The sequence below is a fragment of the Chaetomium globosum genome, genomic scaffold (assembly GCF_000143365.1).
Source record: "Chaetomium globosum CBS 148.51 scaffold_6 genomic scaffold, whole genome shotgun sequence".
In the NCBI taxonomy this organism is placed as follows: Eukaryota; Fungi; Ascomycota; class Sordariomycetes; order Sordariales; family Chaetomiaceae; genus Chaetomium; species Chaetomium globosum.
In genome coordinates this window covers 100,675-119,717 of record NT_165981.1, presented here as the reverse complement: position 1 = coordinate 119,717, position 19,043 = coordinate 100,675, and the positions used below count along the sequence as shown (strand labels likewise).

The following is a 19,043-nucleotide window of genomic DNA, read 5'->3' as shown; positions in this document are numbered from 1 at the left end:
GGGAGAAATAAATCCGTCCATCCGTGTTCTCGTTCAATGAGAGAGTTCAAGGACCATCAGAGAAAGCGACTTGGGATGTTCCGAGGCTGTCTACGGAAGCTTCATCCTGTCACATCTCGGGCCGATTTGATCAGGATTACCTTATTAAAATGCATTGCAATTGTCTAGGAGACTCCTCAGAAGTTCTTGTTGTTTCATTAATTCATTAATATTGACCGATAGCTTTACTCTTATCCAAGTAACAGCCAACTGGAACATGAGATCTACCAAGAGTAGGTACCTAGGTATCCCTGATCCTGAACGATGATTCCCTAAAATGCAATGCGGCCCGAATTATGGGTAGGTGTTTGTACACAGATGTATACGTGTGACGTCGCTCATTCAGACTGTCTCCGAAACGACAAGCTTATACAATTATGGGTATCATAATGGTTGTGGTGTGGTCGGTAATGTCCAGTAGACGAAACCACGTGGGTGGAGTCGGGTTTTAGTGTTTCGTTAAGGGTGTTGTGGTTGCGCGTCTCAGGGGTTGTAGGACACTCTGACTGCCGCCGCTGGTCCCGATGCTTGTTGTCCTCGGTATTGTCCGTGGTTCCCCAGGCTTTTGTTCCCCCGGTGTGTCCACGGTCTGAGCCATGTGGAAAATGGACGCTACGGGGATAACGTTGAGTAACCGCCCGATCGGCGATTGCTGCGCGGTGGTTGATTAATTCTCACGACCGTCTCCCCTGACTGCTCAAAGTCGAGGTATTGCGGTCCGTCGGGGTGCCGGATGGCCGGTGGTGTTCCGGGTGGCATGGGCCAAGCCATCTGGCCTGGGGATAACGCGGCGCTGATGCCACTCCCCGTGCTAGTACTACTCATGCTTCCCCTGGTGACATGAGCATTGGACAGGATGCGATGATTCGAGGATCTGGCGGAGCCTGGATCGGGTGCGAGGTGCGGACTTTCCCTGGGGAGAGCATGCTTGCTGCGGACACCGGCGACACGGGGGATGGAGTGAAGCCAGTGGTGGCGACAGAATCGTATGTGAAGGTCGACACGCGGTTGCTGTCTCGCCCAACTCCGGGCGGCGGAGCGGCATGGGGATGTAGGCGACCCGTCTGACGCATAGGGGGTTGGGATTGCCCGCCGCGGCCACTGCGGTTTCGGGCGGCCGAAGCGGCTGCTGCTCCTCCTGCCGTTAATGCTGCTGCTGCGGTGGGCACTGGGCTTATGAGGGTTCTCCCCATACCATCGCCGCCTGGTGTATCAACTCGAGGGGAACCCCTGGATTGTCCTCCGAGCTTGCGGAATGGTGCCAGCATGCGTTGCACTGCGGTTGACCTCCTGAATATGTAAAGAAGAAGAGCGAGAAGAGCGAGAAGAAGTAGCAAGCCCACTTCCACCTGTTAGCCATGCGAACATGCAAGACTATGGCATATCGACAAACAGTGGGGTAAGATAGAACTCACCAACTATACCGGCGATCGCCCCAGGTGTCAGGCCGCCACCAGATGTGCCGTCTTTGTCGTTCGTTGTGATTCCAGTATTCCCCCCTCCAATTCCACCAGTACTGGATGGATTGGTTGCCAAGGGAGCTGGTACCGATGACACCCCAGATTGTGTCGGCCGGTTTGCGGTGCTCGAGCCGGGGTCGCCATGTCCCGAGCCACCGGTACCGTTTGATCCCCCATCTTCGTTCCCATCTCCCGTGCCCGTCCCCGACCCTGAATCCCCGCCTGGCGGCCCGTTGTCGTCGCCTTTCCCGGGTTTATTTCCGCTGCTGCCACCGGGCTGCACGAACACGGGCGCCACGGACGCCGTTTGGCCGCTCGTCTGCTCGGTGTCGGTTGGCGGAGGCATTGGTGACGGAACCCGAGGCTGGGAAGTAGAAGAGGGAACAGGTTGAGGACGATCCGATGGTTTTGGAGATTGTGTGGCAGCCGGCGGCACAGCAGGGGGTCGCGTTGCTATGGGGGGCGTGTGCTGCGGCACAGTGGTCCTTGGCGAGGTGGTAGTCGGCGCCCTGATCGGCGTTTTGGTTGTCGAGCTTGGGGTGCTCCCGCCGCTTGGAGTCCCTGGACCGGTGGATGTTGAGCAAGCTGGGGGCCAGAAATTGCACCACCACGGCGGATTATTCCTGCCCCTCCCTCCCCATTGCCTCCGGACGAATGACGGATCGTCTGCGATCGGCATTGTGGCATGGATGTCGAGTTTTGTATCCACTGCAAAGTACCCAAGACTACAATGTTCCTGTTTCCAACATCATAAAAATACACTGGGCGTTGCCCACTTTCGGTCCAATATAGGGGTGAATAGGTAGTTATTTGAAGAGAGAACGAGCGAAGGGCGCAAGACAATACAAGAAGCACCCAAGTGGCGGCGGCGAAGGGGGCACGCGCGTGGTTTAACAAGAGTGAGCGCACTGAGGGGCCCGACTTCATTGAGAGCCTGGCCCGATCAGGGTATCATTTGGCTGCTGGCCTGGGCTGAGAAGAGCAAAAGCTGCTTGGCTGCATCATTAGCTGGGCATATTTGGCCCTCTCTCGTTGCATGGTGCCTGACGCTTGTCCCGACTCGGCATTGCACAGACGGTGATTGGAAAGTTGAGTGACCAAAAACGGATCGAAGTCATGCAGCTTGTGGCCCCTGGGCTGCCCGGGTGTTGCCTGCAGAAGATGAAGTTGGGGGCCGGCTCGCGGCTGACGGCCCCGACAACAACAACAACAACAACAACAACCACAGCGGATTTTGGATTTGGAAGAATTTTGTTGTGTTTTGGCGGAGTGACCGAAGTGGAAGGCTCGGACCACGGCGAGCGATCAGCGGGCACAAGCGAGACCGAGCACATCACCCCGGACATACCTAGTTAGCTCCATCATCCGTTATCGTTCGAAACGAAACTTGATGGATTCGAAGTCTGCAGTGCTTGTGGCGCACGGGCAGTCCAGACCAGTCCAAAGGAAAAAGCTTCGGATGCTAATGTCACGTTGGGGGCCATTCCACTGTCTTGCAAGGGAACAATCAGATCATAATTCATCAATCGAGAGCGTGGTTCGGACCTGGAAAGAGTGAAGTTTTGGTGGGCGGTCACCTGTGGGGTTTCGCTTAACTCAAGCGCAGTGGGGCAGATCGGTAATTTTTAACCGAGTAGCGGGCCTTGCACGTGGAGACAGAGCCGTTGCAAGCCACTCAAGCCACGGTGGAACGGACGGTGGAACGGGCGGGTTCAAGTGCTGGACATGATTCAGCTCGAGAAAACATCATTCGATCTGATTTGACGCCATTTCCAAAGATACACTTTCTAGACATTTTGTGTCATAGAAAGATGCCTTGTCCGTGGAATGTGGGAAGGTGAGGTAGCCTTAGACTGTAACTGCCTAACTCTTCGATTTCTCCTCAAAACAATCCACCGAACTGGAATACACCAAGAACACAGCACGAAGACCAAAAATTATCATAATTCTTGCGAATAAAATGTCGCGGCGAAGAAGAGTAGTTCCTGAAAATCAAGGATATTGTTTGTTCGAAAATTTTGACTCCATTCAAGCTGGCCACCTCGACCCACCCGGACCGCCGCAATAGTCACCACCACCAGGGCTGCTCTTTCCCCTCTCCAACAACAAACCACCCAGTGCGTCCCAGTTCTAACATCTTTTGCTAGTCGCTGCACCCCGGTGTGTCCGAGTTTGCCCATCCTCCTTCCGACCTCGCCACAATGAAGGCGGCCGTTCTGGTGCCAATCACTAGGCGGTCAGACCCCACTGATGGACCCGGTTCACGATCGTACCGGTCCCTATTATATTGGAAAGCCGCCCTAGAATCGGCCACTCTCACCTGTCATCAAACCCCTATCCCTCACCGGTTGTCAATCTTGCCGTCCACGCCATACACCAGCGCCTGACCTCCCAATACCCTCCACCGGCCACCCTCCTGTCCGCCCCACCACCTCCGAAGGCAAGGCCGAAAACCGCTCGACGTCCACGACCGTATCATCCCTTCTAGGACGGTTTGAAGGCCGGTACTGACATACCCCCACCGTACATTCACCACCGGCCATGAGGGAGGAACGGGGGTAGGCGAAATGGTTAACGAAGAATAGCACAAGTGTTCGGGACTCGGCACTTGAGGAGAGCGACAGTGATCGAAAGATAACACCTCTCATATATATATATATATCTATTATATATCTATATCCAACCAAGCCCTAACGAAGTGACCAATCGCAGCCAGCCATCAACCATCAACCAGCCCCCTCGCACCATATCTCCTGCCACCACGCAACCCTGTTCCTAATCGCCCGCAGCGGATGCCTCTCCGCCATCTCCCACGTCGTGAACCCACCCCCGCCCCCACCACCACCACCACCACCACCACCAACCCTTCGACCAAAATCCGCGCCCCCCGCTCTCAACAGCTCCAGCGTCACGAGCATGTCCCCCGCCCGCGTCACGTCCCCCGCCAGCTCCTCACACCCCGGCAGCAGCACCTCGTGCACGGGCGTGCGGCCGCCCGTAAGAGCCGTCCAGCGCGTTGGGATCGGCGCCGCGCTTCAAGCAGTGCGCGCACGGCGCCGGGAGGAGGCGAAAACGCGCAGCTACGTGAAGGGCCGTGGTGCTGTTGCGAGGGGTGTCGCGCGAGGGGTTGCTGGCGTTGGAGGTGATGGCGGGGTTGGGGCCGGGCGCGCTGGGGTCGTCCAGTAGGGCCAGGACGCCGTCGAGGTTGCCGCGCACGAGTGCCGTGTACAGCGCCGTGTAGCCGCCGTCGTCGGGGGCGTGGAAGGCGGCGGGGTCGCGGGCTAGGAGGAGAGGAATGACGGGGGCGTAGTCGGAGGCCGCGGCCAGGTGCAGCGGGGTCTGGCCGCCGTAGCGGCACGTCGACGAGCGCCAGCAGCGGTGGGTGCAGCTGTGGGCGAGCATGGCGGGGGGCGTGCGGGTGTCAGTGCGGGCGCCAAACTCGAGGAGCGTCGCGACCGCCTGGGCGACGCTGCGCTGACAGAAGGGGTCGCGCGTGTCGCGAGGGGTGGGCACCTTGATGGGCACCTGGAAGCGGCCCTTGTGCCATTTGTCCCAGCTGCTGTACAGGAGACCGTAGGCCGCAGCCCGCCCCGGGGCGTACCCCCCCCGCACCGCGCATGAAGCAATGGCTCCCTAACGCCGCCTGCCTTAGCGTTCACATCGGCTACGCGGGTCAGGAGGACCCGCGCCGTCCGCGGCAGGGCAAAGTCGATGGCGGTTTGCAGCGCCGACTCCGCCGTTGTCAGCGAGGGCGAGGCCCCATAGCACCCAGCCAGTGCCAGGGCGAGCGGTTTCAGCCCTGTGCACGATCGGAGGACGGCAAGGTCATTACAACCAACCTTGACGAGATGCCGCGCAACCTGGGGGGCGTCGGCGGCGAGGGCGAAGTCGAGAAAGGTGGCGTACTGGAGGCCGAGGCGGTAGCAGGGGATCAAACCGACAAAGTTGACGACACTGCGGTACTCGGTCGTCAACTGATCGAGTATCCTAGTCGAGTCGGTCCTCGCCGCGTGCACGAACAACTCGCTAATGCGATCCACGCGGTCTTGCTCGCTCCGAGCCTTCCCGATATAGCGAGGCAAGAGAGCACTCGCGAAAAGATGGTGGAAGCCACGAGACGTGGAGGAGAAGGCGCTGAGGCTGCTTAAATCGAGATGGGCGGCGACCATCAGCCACAGTTCCACCGGCATCTGGGCCGCCGCCATATTCGAAACTGATGAATCCATACCAACATCCATCATTTCCAGTTTGACTGATATTTGTAACTTGGATAGATAAAGGGATGAATGGGAAAGGAGGGATCGAGAACAGAAGTGACCGCACGGGGAGCGATGGGTTGATATACTCTCGACTTTCACTGCTTTCAGATTTCTCCGCGCATGACATCTGATCCAGTCACTCCACTGACGTCAAGGGGGATGGATGGTCATGAGATAACAAGTACGCAAGCACGCGCCGACATAGCTGGGACGGTGGCTAGGACGATGGCTGGACACTACGCCCGACAAAACTGCGGTGTGAAAAAAATCATCCCGTCTTTATATGGCTAGAGCTATCCCATACCGAACGTCCCGAGTTACACTGCTCCGTCATGGACACCACATCCATCTAACAGGCCCGCGACCACTACGGCGTCTACTTCCCACTGACGACAAACGCCTCGTGCAACAAGGAGTGGCACATTATGCCCTATGCCAAACCGAAAAAGAACGGTAAAAATATGTACGAAAACGACGTCGAGACGCTTCCCTGCAAGCAGGGATGATACCTGACACGGGAGGAAAACCGGAGAAGATGGTGACGCCGATGACCAAACAACCCACAAAAGCCAACCAGAAATAACAAAAAAAAAAAAAAAGAAAAAGGCTACCTATACCCATTAACGCTTCTGCTAATCATAGCCGGCTCCTCTTTGCCACACACTAGTTTCAATAGTTAGCCACATCGGCGATCGACATCAGATGAGGATCGGGCTAGACTCACGGTGGCCCAGCTGGCGGCTTTGAGCCCGTCGGCGTTCCGTGCGACAGGCTTGTTGACGACCCTGACGCCCCAAACGGACTTGGAGCCCTGACACTCCCACTCGGCTTCCCCCGCAGGTGATGCGGTTCTATTGGGTACGTGCCCGACACGGGGTCGACGGGCGCGCGGAACGAGCTTCGGACTGAATTCCGTGCCGAGTCTCGGATAGAACCCCCGTTCGAGTAAGGTCCCGAATGGGGCGATCCAGCGCGGGCAGCCGTGTGCTCTTGATTCGACATGGCGGACTCGTCATCCTCCAGATCGCTCCGCTTGAACAGCTTGCCGTCACCGCGAGCGGTCGCACCCAGGGCATCGAGCTCGGTTGTCGTGGCGAGGTGCGTCTGCGACTTCATAAAGGACGTGCGGTCGTCGTTCATAAACTGGTAGCGCGTGTCGGGGTTGTTGTGGAAGAGAATGATGCCCGTCGTGATGATCAGCATCAGGAGGAGGATGAGCGCAAAAGCAGCGTTGGCGATCCAGAGAACGACACCCACAACGCCGATAACCAATCTCGGCAGCCCAAATACGTCGGTAAAGACGAACAGGAAGATGGAGTTGATGAAGTTCATGGCGCAAATGGCGATGTTGAAGGAATTGGTGCTCTTATCCATCCAGGGCCGCAAAACCGAGGCGGTGATGAGGGCCGCCGCCTCGATAATGATCAAAGCCACCGCCTGCACGGTGCCAGCGCGCTGGGCAAAGGCAATGAACATTCCCTTGACGATGATGTAAACGAGAACCGGAACGATAAAATAGTACGCGGAGGCGCGGAACTGCACGTATAAGAACCCCCATTTGTTCAGGGCATGCGGGTCGGAAAAGAGAATATAAGCCGGATTCCGGTGGAGAGCGACTGAACGGCGGGCAATCCGAATCACCCTGTAAGCAGCATAGCTGAGAGTGATGACAACGCCGAAGAAGAAGAACACAGCCAATACCATAGCGGCTGGGGAGTCGTTCTGCGTAAACTCCCACAAACAAAAGATGGTCAACTGGGGGAAACCAACGAGCAGCCATCTGTAAAGAACGCCTACGAAACGTTAGCTTCGGATGCAACGGGGTTAACAGCGAATACATACCCTTGAGGACAGTCAACCACCCGACACGGAATTCAGCAAAGGTGTCACTTTGCATCAACTTCAGTCGCACAAGCAACTCGCAGATACCCTTGAACAGGACCACGCAGAGGGCCGCCATGACCATGAAAATGTAGAAGAAAGTCAAGCCAGTCAGGAAGAGGTTCGTTGTCTCGATGCCGGCCCGGAAGGCGACCCTTTGGATGCCGTAGACGATGTAGCTGCCATACGAAGTCTCAATGGCCCGCTTGGAGAGCCCGCCGGCCGACCGCTCGACAAGACCAACGGCGGAATCCAAAAACGGGACGGAACGCTTGACCTTCTCAACTTGTACGGAGACGGTGTGGAGTGTGTCGAGGATAGTCGAGGCCTCGCCGCCAGTCGACCGCTGGTACCACGTGAGGATGTCCTGGATGAATCCGACCTTGATGATGCCCATACTCCACTGGAAATCCTGGGTCCACGATTTCACAACCGGAGGAAGCGGCACAGCGCAGAGTCCAAGCATGGCCTGGGCCTGAAAGTAGCCAAACAGCGAAAGGGTGTTGGAGGCGACGTGCGAGGCAGCATTGGAAAAGCCCAAACCGTTGATGATGGCAGAGGAAATAAGGGCGAGGATGGCCACGCCAGCCGAGGCCCATTTCACACCGATGAGATCAACTGTTCCCAGGTCAGTATCGGCCCACAGCATACTTAAGCCGCACGTGGTTCCCCCGGTTGTCTGAACCTACCTGTCATGCCGTTTGAAATGTTGGCCTCCACGCAAGCAATACTCTCCCCAGCACGGTCTCCATCGGTCCTGTTGATGAAAACCTGGACGGTCGCATCGAGGTCCGGGAAAGTGTATGCGATGGATGGAATTTGCGCGATCGCATCCTTGGTCACAGGCAGGTTGAACGGGTTGCTCATCTTGCCGGATGTCATAGGGCACAGGCCAGGGAGGTTGGCCTCGCATGGGTCGACCTTTGTGTGAATGATGGGGTATCCGTAAGCGTAAATGGAAATGTCGAAAATAACATGGCCTTCGATAGACGACGTCGCGATCATGTTGATGGAAGCCGTGAGGTTATTTGGGGTGAATACGACATCGAACAGGCTGGCCGTAAAGCCCGAGTTTTCCTGGCATGATGCTAGAGAGCTCGATCGAAGCACATATTCGGCGCTTGTAGGGACGACGACGGTCGCGAGGGAGGAAACAAGGAGGAGTGGGTTGAATGACGGAAGCCGCATCGTGGCCGGTATGCCCGCCGGGGCGCCGGTGCGAGCTGATGATTTGTTTCGAACCGGATGTAGAGGGAAACGCCGTGGCTAGGTCGAATCTCAAGCGGACATCCTAGGGAGTTCTCAATCGAGTTCGGAATTTGTAGTCGGTCGTTTGGACGGGTCTCGATTCGCGAGTGGTTAGGTGGTTGGAGGTTTGGTTGAATGGCCGAATGGTCTCAATGTTCGGTTGACCGACCTCCTCGGGTTGGACTGCGGAGAAAGGCGGGACCGGAAAACGAGTGACGGCGATCGACAATCGCTTCGAACAGTTGGATCAAGCAGGGGCCGTCGCCGTTGCCGAAAAGAAACTGTGCGATAGATGATGAGAGGGTTCGTCACGGAGGAGGAGGTTCTGGAACGAGTGAAGTTGGTCGAAAGCGAGTGGGGGATTGTTTGGTGTGGGTAGCCTCCACCAAGAAAGCGGCAAGACAGGGAATCTCGTGTTGGGAAGGAGTTGGCCCAGACAAATGCAGGGGGGCAGGAATCAGATTTGGATGGCCAACACGAGTTTGTGGCTGTGTCGGCAAAATCCCAAGGGGAAGGCACGGAAACGTACGCGCCAAGAGGTTGAAGAAACGGGCCCGATGGTTGTACGGCGCTAGCCTCTTCTGGGAGTTACAGTCCCTGACAGGATGAGGTCATCCAACCAAGCTCGGCCGCTAGGGGTATTTGGTTGGCCAACAGGCCACCGCAGACGTCAGCAACATGCATTATCTGGATCGAGCGGTTGCGCTCCTTTTTTCTCAATTCGCTCAGTAACATCTTGTGTTGCTCAGTCCGCACCATCCGAAGCTCAAACCTCGAACCAGACCTCAACTTCCAGCCAACGACAAGTTAATAACCAGGTACCTCCGGATATACAGAAGCTTTAGTTATTCGTAGTTGTAAAACAACCGAGCATTCCACAATGAGTGGAGACAAGTTTTGGTCGGGCTTGGCGGGAAACAACTGAAACATTTATCTCTTGCTCCAGGTGCTGACGTGGTGAAGTTCACGCCGACACATTCGCACCCCCTCCTTGGGTAATTGATGAATCCTCGTAAATCCTTATCACATGCACATCTCGCAACCGTCTCGCAGCCGTGGTTAGCACGGTAGTGGTTATTTTTGCTGCCGCTCCTCAGTCCGTCCTCACCACCTGAGTTGGGAGAGGTCGGATTTGGTTCGTTGATCAACACAGGGGGGTTTCTCGGCAAGAATCTAATCAGAGGGAATCCGCAGTGAGGTTCCCACGCTTTGACCAAGAAAAAAGAGACAGACCCCAACCCAAGGCCCAGAAGAATGACTCGAAGCAATAAATAGTGAGCAAAGCAAATCGAGGAAAAGGAATGAAAACAGAGAAGAAAAAAGGAAAGATATAACACGGTGTGAACTAAAGATCAGGTGAATTCTTTTGCTCGCCTGTTACCCATGCACACCGCCCTATTCACAGCAGCTCCTCGACCGCATTTTGGCCCGCCCTATGGAAGTGGGCGACGGTTGGGAAAGACTATGAACTCCCTCGCCCATGATAACAAGCATGGGTGGTTCGGTGGTTGCAGGTTCGTTGACGGGCATTCCAAAGGCGGTGGGTTTCTCAGCAGGTGGCGGGGGCAGAGGTTGAGCCTCCACGGACTAGTTCGGGACTTCAGATCTGCTTTGGTTCTTTTCGACCGGGTCCGGCCAAACCTATCTGAGACAGAGAGAGACTCAATGCCGCCGACATACCACCATGCTCTGGACTTTAGGAAGCCGATACTAAGCTATGTGTGGTACATGCACAGGCAGGCAACTGGCGCGATAGCCTTGAGTTCGTCAAATTACTCCTTCGATCTGCCAAGGCCCAAGGTAAGGACGACCTCCTAGAACCTGTGATGCCGCTCAAAGCAAACTCTCCGTTCCTAAACCCGACGGCATGACCGACCTCGGCGGTGTTTTGTGCGGGACTGTTGATCAGTTGCGGCGAATACCCGACTGAAAGGAGGCAAGTTCCAGGCTTCCCGAACCCAAAAGGAAGAGGGGGCATTTGACCGACTTCCTAGGGAGTTCGTCCTGGGGAGTTAGATTAATAAATCTACAGTAGAATCCAGATTATTCGTTCGGCTGCTAGTTTATTATAACTCGAAGCTCTTTTCTTTTTGCGTGGTTGAGGTTTGAGTGGGTGAACTTGGAAAGGTTGAAACAGCTGATTCCTGAAGAACTCGGTCCCACATTGACATGAGAGGAATCGCTCCGAAGCATTGATTGAGCAACCTTTGTCCGTTGATAGTTACCTACATGCATTTCTCGCAAAATTTAGGAAATACTTGTACCTAGGCCCTAAGCGTTGTATGCGCCCATTCGAACGACCGCATCCGTCAAAGTGTTTGCTTTGCCATCGGCTTCCGCTCGAGGGGCTTTCCTCGTCCCTATTCCTGGCTTGTGTTGTGGATGTGAAGCTGCCCTGTTTTGCACCTATCAAAGGCCTCGGCATGTGCCGTCAGGTCATCGATGCAGGTGTGGTCTGGAACTTTGAAAGCGCCCAGAAGTGGAGACTGACCCTCCCCCCTGTGTGAGCTGCTCTTATCTTATCGTGGCCGAGGCCAACGCCCGTGGACCGCCTTTGGAAACCACTCGCATCCGTTCTCAACATCGCAGGCCATCATCGTTTGTTCAACACCACAAACTCTCTTTGCGCCGCCCGCCCTCAGGATTGCCGCATTTTTCTTTCACCAACGGATTCGGCTCAAGTCACAGCACAAAGCCCAAACAAAAAGCAAATTCCAGCTTTCGAGTCGCCATTCACTTCCAGTTCATTTGGGACGCCAAAAATGCAACCGGTTTGAGCCGTGCATCAGCTGCTACCCCTCCTCTCCCTTTTAGTCGCATCCGCTGTTTTATCGACAAAGCCACTCGTCACCCTTTTGAAGGCATTGGACGCCACGGCTACCCCCACTTGCGCCCACAGCCCTCTCGTTCTTGACAGCGATAACCTCGCCGAGTTTCGGAAGTCTTCGGCTGACTGCGAGGAACAGTGCCGTCTGGTCGTCCCCCTTTTCCCTAGCTCGTCTCCCGATTTTCCCAGCGATCATGCCCGTAGCAAAGAAGCGCAAGATGGACGCTGCCGAGCAAAAGTACTACGCTGTTCGTGCCGGCTTCAAACCCGGTGTGTACACCAGTTGGACCATTTGCCAGCAGCAAATCACGGGTTTCAAGGGCGCCCAATGTACGCTCCCCGCTGCCTCTTTCCGGTAATTAACCCACTAACATCTGTATCAGTCAAGTCGTTCCTAACTTACGAAGACGCCTCGGCCTTCGCCGCCGGCCGCGAACCTGCCTCCGCGGTGGATGACACCAAGCCACCTCGATTCTACGGTGTCGCCGTGGGACGCAAGCCCGGCGTGTACACAGAGTGGCCAGCAGCGCAGGAGGCAATCATAGGCTGGAAGGGGCCGAAATACAAGAAGTTCGAGACGCGGGCGGAAGCCGAAGCCTTCGTCCGTTCATTCAGCGGCTCAGCCAAGGCAATAGCACCGACCGTGGCAGGTTCAGATCAGGACGACGCCGATGGAATTGAGGAGCCGACCGCAAAAAGAAGGAAAACGACCAAGAAGACAATAAAGGCACAAAATGGTCTCGTCATTGTTTACACGGACGGGAGTAGTTTGGGCAATGGTCGTGTCGGCGCAACCGCCGGTGTCGGCGTCTACTTCGGCGCCAACGATCCTCGGTATGTTTACCAGCATGCCCCATATCAGCTTGAGCTGGAATCTATGCTAATACCTTTCCGATAGAAACGTCTCGGAGCGCCTGGAGGGCGAAACACAAACCAATCAGCGTGCTGAGCTCACAGCGATCCTCCGCGCCCTCGAGATCATCGACCTGGAACAAGACCTCGAGATTCGTACTGACAGCAAGTACTCGATCCAGTGCGTTACCGAGTGGTACATCAACTGGGAACGCAACGGGTGGAAGACGCGCAGTGGGCCCGTCAAGAACCAGGATCTTGTCCAGTTAGTGCGCGACAAGCTCGAGGAGAGGGAGGCCAAGGGTGGGCGCACCCAATTCATCTGGGTCAAGGGTCACGACACAGACCAAGGTAATATCGCCGCCGACCAACTGGCGGTTGCGGGCGCTCGGTTGTGATACCCCTTTGATACTGCAGCAGGGAGTTCTTTGGGGGTGGAGTTGGCGTACATCTCTGGACTGACTGACATATTTATGGATTGCATTTACGGGAAGCCTCTATCTTTTTTTCTTGATCACCAGGTGGCTGATTCTCGGTTGGCGGTTTGCTTGTCTTTGCCTACCACTCGCTCTTGGGCTGCCTTGTAATTTGTCCACGAGCAATTCGCTGTCTCTGTATAACTGTTGAGCACCTCCGCGAGAGACATGTAACTTCGTCCCCTTGGCCCCTGTTGTATTTTATTTATAAACCCGGCTGTTATCACCGCGGATTTTCGGTGGACTCGAAACCACTGCGGTGTTGCGTCTTCCAAATCCACCGTGGATGGTGCCATCAAGCAACTAACACTGCCTACCTAACTTACGCTCGCACCCGTCACCGCTCATGATTGAAACTTCCACCACGCCAGCCTTACAAGGCATGTGGCCCAGTGGTTCATTACTTATGTTTGTGGTCTTTGCCATCAAACTCTGTAAGAATGCAGCCACTTTCCATTCCGTTATAAGAGGGCTTGACAACAGTAGTGTTCCTCTCCCCTCTCCTATCCCGCGGATAAACTCCAAGGCATTCCCGCAAATTACCAGCGTTTTCTGTGGGCCAGGTGGAGGGTGTCTTGATAGGCTTCGGCTCGTCCCCTCTCGCTCACTCAGCGAGAAAGCCTCAGGGTCTGGGTAAGGGGAGGTGCTTAACCCCTGGTCGCTAGTTGATGGGGCGCATGAGAGAGCAGCTCGCATGGTCGGAACAGTTATCCACGGGATCTGAAATAAAGAAGAGGGGTTTGTCAGTTACTGTGGCGGCAAGGGCGCCTAAAGTCGGGATCATCATCCACGAAGTGGTACTCAGGACAGTCGAGTTGCCTTGAAAGGGACATGTATGTATGAGTGTGCCGTGTTTTGGCATGGTAGGCAATCCTACAGAGAGGGGATATCTCGGTGCCTTTTTCTGATTATCGGAGATCGGTATTTTGGTGTTGAGGCTGTGCATTGCTTGGGTGCAACCGGAAAGCCTGTTTAGGAAGTCGGGTATGGACAGGACGTGTTTGGCATTCACTCACCCGCCGCGTTTAATTACATGATGACGCGGTTGCAAGATTTCGTAGGTGTCGGGTGGCTTGACAGGTTGCATCTTCCTAGTTCACAGCCACCATCACCCCTGGAACAACTGAAGTTTCAGGTGAGAGACTGGATGCCTACCAGCCCATCTTAAATTACATGTACTCGGAAGCTCGACGAAGTACAGTTAACGTTACGTTGTGCCCTGTTGACTCGGACTCTGAAAGTGCCTGCTTAGATGCGCACTTGGACTGGTGGCTCGTTCCGGCTGTTGTTAACAATGCGTAGATGTCCTAAGAACTTTAAAAAGAATTGGAAGGAGCCGTAGTTCTCGTCAACTGCCCGAGTATTAAACTGGGAATCAACCCAAAACCGTCTTCGTTTGATAGGTAGAGGTATGCTCCCTCTCTGGAAAAGCAGTTTGGGCGTTGCCCTTCACATTTGTAGGTAGTGACATGACTAAGTCTAGACATAGCCATCCATTTCTTCCATTTCACACTGCACATAGCACTGAACAACATTGCCAGATCGCCAATTCAATCTTTTGGTCTCTGCATTTCCATTACTTTTCCCTACCGTCTGAGTTTGTGACTGTTTGTTGTCCAACGCATAACATGAACGTGTCGATTATACCTAACTGTGCCATCCGCATTCCGCAGTCCGGGGCATTTCGGCTTGGTTCTTGTGCTTGAAAATCTACCACTTCATCAATTACGCAATTAGATAACGACCGTCGGGTTATGTTTCGCTGGGGTGTGGAATACGAGGCGCCGGAAAGGAGAGGAGAGAGGAAGTGGCGTGACAGGTCGGGGGGAACTGGGGGCCGGGAACCGATATCATGCTTGTGTTTGAAGATCTTTTGGGCGAGGTTGCTTGACTTTGTAGAGGACCGGGACCCGTACATGGCTGACCATGATTGAACGATACAGTAGGCCTCAGCCGCCTCACTGCTCAGTGAGGGGGTAGTTTTATAAGGAGAGGTTCTTACATTAGAAGGTGTGAGCCACCAAGTACATACCTAGCTGTCGAAAATGGTATTCTCAATCCGGTGGGTAGAACATATGATTGTGATTTGTCTGGTGTGGCGAATTCACTGAGAGCGGCGAGTAAAGTCTAGAACCAGTTGAGTGTCTCCTCCGCTCATTTGGGGAATGCCATCCAATGGTATTCTTGTGGCCCACGCGTTACGGCCGTTGCCGCCCGGTAGCTCCGATCAGCCCATGGTCATCATACGTCATGGAATGAAGTAACCCCCGCGGGGTCTGATCACGGAGAGAGTATTTTAATGCCGGCGGTGTTAGTCCATGTCTCCTAGGGTCTTTGCCCCCCGATACTCGCTTGCTTTCACAAACATCAGATTTTTAGCAGCCACTCAAAACTAAACACCATCAACATGCTCCTCCCAAAACAAATTCGAGTCAGCCTTCGGGCTTTGCCCAGAACTACCAGATGCCTATCAACCACAACCGTCCGCCCTTGGGCAACGCCGACAAACCGGTACCCGCCCAACGACCCACGTGGCGCCAATCCTGTTGACGACATCGACCTGGTCTTCGACTACCCCTCCGAAGGCCAAACCAGCCACCAAAAGGAGCCGCTCGAGAAGTCTGGCTTGGATTATCATTCGGCCCTACCGCACCGCCCCAAGGTCGGCCAGAATATCCCCGGTGCCGGGAAGATGGGCAAGGAGATGGGAGCCACGGACAGCAACGTCATGTAGGTATATCTTTATCGATGCTAAGGACCATGGAAGGCAAGCCGCTGACACGATATGGCTAAACAGGTATAGATACATTGGCCTTGGTGCTGTCGGCTTGGGTGGCTTGTATATGATGATGCGACGACGGAATCCCAACCCCAAGAGCAACATGACACAGCCAGGTGACTTGGCCGCACAGAAGCCCGCCGAAACCCAGATGGAGCGGGTGCTTGGGCGCGGTAGATGAGAGCAGTAAAATGTTGATGGTTTTATAAAAAGGAGCGTGGAAGGGGATGATCGAAAGATTGACCTGACTTCTTGTGTTTATTTTATCATTTGAGCAGGACTTGTTATTTTCACAATTGTAATATTATTTACTGCTATATCATTGTTTGCTCCATTTGTCGCCAATGTGGCCACTGTTACCGCAAAGTTGAATTTTTTTGTCCGGTGTTAACCTGCTCCCATATGTAAGTGCAGTGACCAGCAGCGAGGCCCGCGGCGAAGGTTGTGGCGAGGGTGATCCCTTTACTTTTTCGCCTCGCGATGCATCGTGTAGAACTGTCTCAAACCAACGTTTGGTGCCAAGTTTAGTCCGACCAGGCTGCCGGTAATACATGAGTGTTCTAGGCCCGGGTCTGCGGTCTGGGGTGCAGCGAGGCTGTCAGGATGTCCACCGTTGATCCGTGACAGAAAGTCTTCAGAAGAGACGTGTCATCTTTTACTGTGTAGCAAACCAGAACCGAGACTCGCACTTTCGCGTAATCCTGGCTTTCCAGGCCTCGGCTCGGCCCCACAACCCAAAGGGTCTTACCAACAAGGGCGGTACATATTGTACAGGGCGATTATTGACCTAAGAAATAGCTTAGGCGTCAAGATGCTCGTGATCGCTCATGAATAGGCTGATAAGGTTTGCACCTAGCTGTCCGTATCCTACATGCCTTGTGCGGCTTACTCGTGCGGGAGTGATGGTTGGCCACTGCGGCACAAAATACCTGGTTAGGTAGGTACCTATCTATCCGAACCTATGATACCTATCTGAAACCGGCCGTCAGCGGGATAGCTATCTAGCCACTAAGACCCAACTTCTGGGGGCCTGCTCTCTCGAGACCTTCCTCTCGATTGGGCAACTCAACTTGTCGGCCCAATGTCTTGATGAGATGGTGGGAGAAGCTCTGGCTGGTGGGTTTCTCGCCTAAGTGGGCCACAACCACGGCCAAGTCTCGGTCATATTCCGAGGTAGGCATGGGGTATTGGACGCTTTTAAATGAAGAAACCATCGACGGCTGCGTACCTATATATTGATTTGTCTTGGACCTCCCCATTTTCAATCTCCAAGGCATTTAACGGTATACCTATTCCGTACCAATCAAAACAATACCTACGAAACCAGATTCCAGTATTCTCCCTAAGTTTACGTCAAGTAAGTGGTGGTCTTAACGAGCTGTGCTTTATGTTGGTTTATTTGTTTACTGAAAATGAGTAACTAATTAGGATGTGTATTATGTACGATTACATCTGCGGCAATTGTGACCGCGGCCACATAACCGAGGCCAGCGCGGAGCTGGTACAATGCAAGAAGAAGAAAGCGTCCCCAAACATTAGCTGCGGAAAGTGGGACCGCAAGAAGAAGGTCCCTAATGATTTCTGCAAAGCGGGCGAAGAGAAGGACAAGAAGAAAAAGAAGGGCATGAAGGGGCTCATAATGGGGTTTACCCAGTCGGATTCTGTCAAGCCGAGTTCTACCGAGTCGAGTTCTCTAGTCAAACCTAACCGAAGCGTCTGAGCAGAGGGGGAGAGAAATATTATTATTATATCCTACACCGATATGCCCTGGGGCGCGCCGGTCCTTCTACTGCTATTTACAAAGGAAACCGTACCGTATAGGCCGGATAAAAACCTCTGTCTACCACTTTGAGACAACAATCTATGAATCCGTCATACTGCAAAAGAAAGGAGGCCCTTTGCCGGCCTCCGGGCCCTCTAGCCCTCCCCATCCACTGTTTCTAGCTCCAGCCTTCTGGCCAGGCTATACTCCAGTAGCCGGCCAGAGTCCATCAGCCAGCCAAGGACCTTCCTAACAAATCTTCTGCTCCGGGCACCTACTCCCCGTAATACGGTTTGTAGGTCCCGATGTGACCGAATCTCTCTGCCGTCCCACGGCCTTTGTGACGGCGGGTCGGGGCACCAAACCACCAAGTGCTCCACCGTCTCCCTGCCTCTCCCGCACTCGCAATAGGGGGTGCGGACCTCCGGGACTTTCACCCTGAACAGGTAGTCCCGGAGGCCTATATCCCCGATACGGGCCTGGGAAAGGAGGGAGCTCTGCGCCTTTGTAAGACCTTCGTGTCTCATCAGAGCTTTGTCGGTAAATAAGAGGGCTGGGGGGTCTTCGTCGGCTATACTCCTGTTTAATACCCTCTGTCGAGTAGTACTTTGTTGACTAGCTCTCTGTGTTCCCACCGGGCCTGCCAGGCCAGTTCGACCACCTCCTTGGTATTCGACCACCTCCTTGGTATTCGACCCCCTATCCTTCCCCCCGATCTTCCATTTGTAGTTAACCCACTGGGCCACTACACTAGCGGCTAGTTCAGTGGGCGTGGGACTCTGCGGGCCCTGACGGGGCCTCCGGCCTCGGGTTTTCCTCCTCTTGTTGAACCTTCGGTAGACCTTATTGCAGGCCTTAGTGATTAGATGCCCCGTGGTTATTCTCTCAGCCTCCGGCCCAGCCCCTGATTGTAGGGCCTGCTTCTGTAGCCGGCCCTCGAAGTCAGCCAGCCGCTTGTTGAGATATAAGTCTAGCGGTGGCACCCAGGCCTCTGTTTCTAGGCACCGAATAGGAGCTGACTTGTATGCCCCTACTACTATTCGAAGGCTCCTGTTCTGAGCTTTTGACAAGACCTTTGCAGGCCCCTTCGGCCCTGTAGCTCTTGGAGCTGTTGGTTGGTGGAAGCTGGAGGCTCCGTAAGCTATGGCACTGCGGATGCACTTACGTAGACCTCCCGAGCCCTGGATAGGCTCGGGCCCCACGTCTTTGCTGCAATCCTCGATAAGGCGAAATCTTGGGTTTTGAGTTTCCGTTCCACAGCTTGTTGGTGCGCCCTCCATGATGGCTTCCAGTCCAGCCAGACTCCTAGGAACCGAGCCGATTCCGGGGAGAGAAAATACATGTTTGACTAAGTCGTATTATGTAGGCACCTCTGTGTGTCTGCCCATTAGCACTAGCCTCCGTTGTAATCAGCTCGTGTTAAGGATGGCTTAGAACTCCTGTGATACTTGGCAGAATTC

At 54.6% G+C, this 19,043-nt stretch overlaps 6 protein-coding genes across 6 annotated transcripts; 2 read left to right on the top strand and 4 right to left on the bottom strand.

Annotated features, from left to right (window-relative positions):
* Positions 1–860: 860 nt before the first annotated feature.
* On the bottom strand, positions 861–2,178 carry CHGG_08376 (uncharacterized protein; the record flags this gene model as incomplete). The annotated part of the gene is made up of 2 exons (XM_001226302.1): positions 861–1,381; positions 1,455–2,178. The coding sequence occupies 2 exons, from the start codon at positions 2,176–2,178 to the stop codon at positions 861–863; spliced, it is 1,245 nt and encodes a 414-aa protein (XP_001226303.1).
* A 2,273-nt stretch (positions 2,179–4,451) lies between these two features.
* Positions 4,452–5,689, bottom strand: CHGG_08375 (uncharacterized protein; the record flags this gene model as incomplete). Its single annotated transcript, XM_001226301.1, has 2 exons — positions 4,452–5,058; positions 5,112–5,689. The coding sequence occupies 2 exons, from the start codon at positions 5,687–5,689 to the stop codon at positions 4,452–4,454; spliced, it is 1,185 nt and encodes a 394-aa protein (XP_001226302.1).
* Positions 5,690–6,478: 789 nt separating this feature from the next.
* On the bottom strand, positions 6,479–8,827 carry CHGG_08374 (uncharacterized protein; the record flags this gene model as incomplete). Its single annotated transcript, XM_001226300.1, has 3 exons — positions 6,479–7,551; positions 7,601–8,257; positions 8,329–8,827. 3 exons carry the CDS (start codon positions 8,825–8,827, stop codon positions 6,479–6,481), a joined length of 2,229 nt encoding a protein of 742 aa, XP_001226301.1.
* A 3,081-nt stretch (positions 8,828–11,908) lies between these two features.
* Positions 11,909–12,964, top strand: CHGG_08373 (uncharacterized protein; the record flags this gene model as incomplete). The annotated part of the gene is made up of 3 exons (XM_001226299.1): positions 11,909–12,044; positions 12,098–12,548; positions 12,613–12,964. The coding sequence occupies 3 exons, from the start codon at positions 11,909–11,911 to the stop codon at positions 12,962–12,964; spliced, it is 939 nt and encodes a 312-aa protein (XP_001226300.1).
* A 2,485-nt stretch (positions 12,965–15,449) lies between these two features.
* CHGG_08372 (uncharacterized protein) lies at positions 15,450–16,002 on the top strand (the record flags this gene model as incomplete). Its single annotated transcript, XM_001226298.1, has 2 exons — positions 15,450–15,772; positions 15,846–16,002. The coding sequence occupies 2 exons, from the start codon at positions 15,450–15,452 to the stop codon at positions 16,000–16,002; spliced, it is 480 nt and encodes a 159-aa protein (XP_001226299.1).
* Positions 16,003–17,738: 1,736 nt separating this feature from the next.
* Positions 17,739–18,863, bottom strand: CHGG_08371 (uncharacterized protein; the record flags this gene model as incomplete). The annotated part of the gene is made up of 2 exons (XM_001226297.1): positions 17,739–18,691; positions 18,749–18,863. 2 exons carry the CDS (start codon positions 18,861–18,863, stop codon positions 17,739–17,741), a joined length of 1,068 nt encoding a protein of 355 aa, XP_001226298.1.
* Positions 18,864–19,043: the final 180 nt, after the last annotated feature.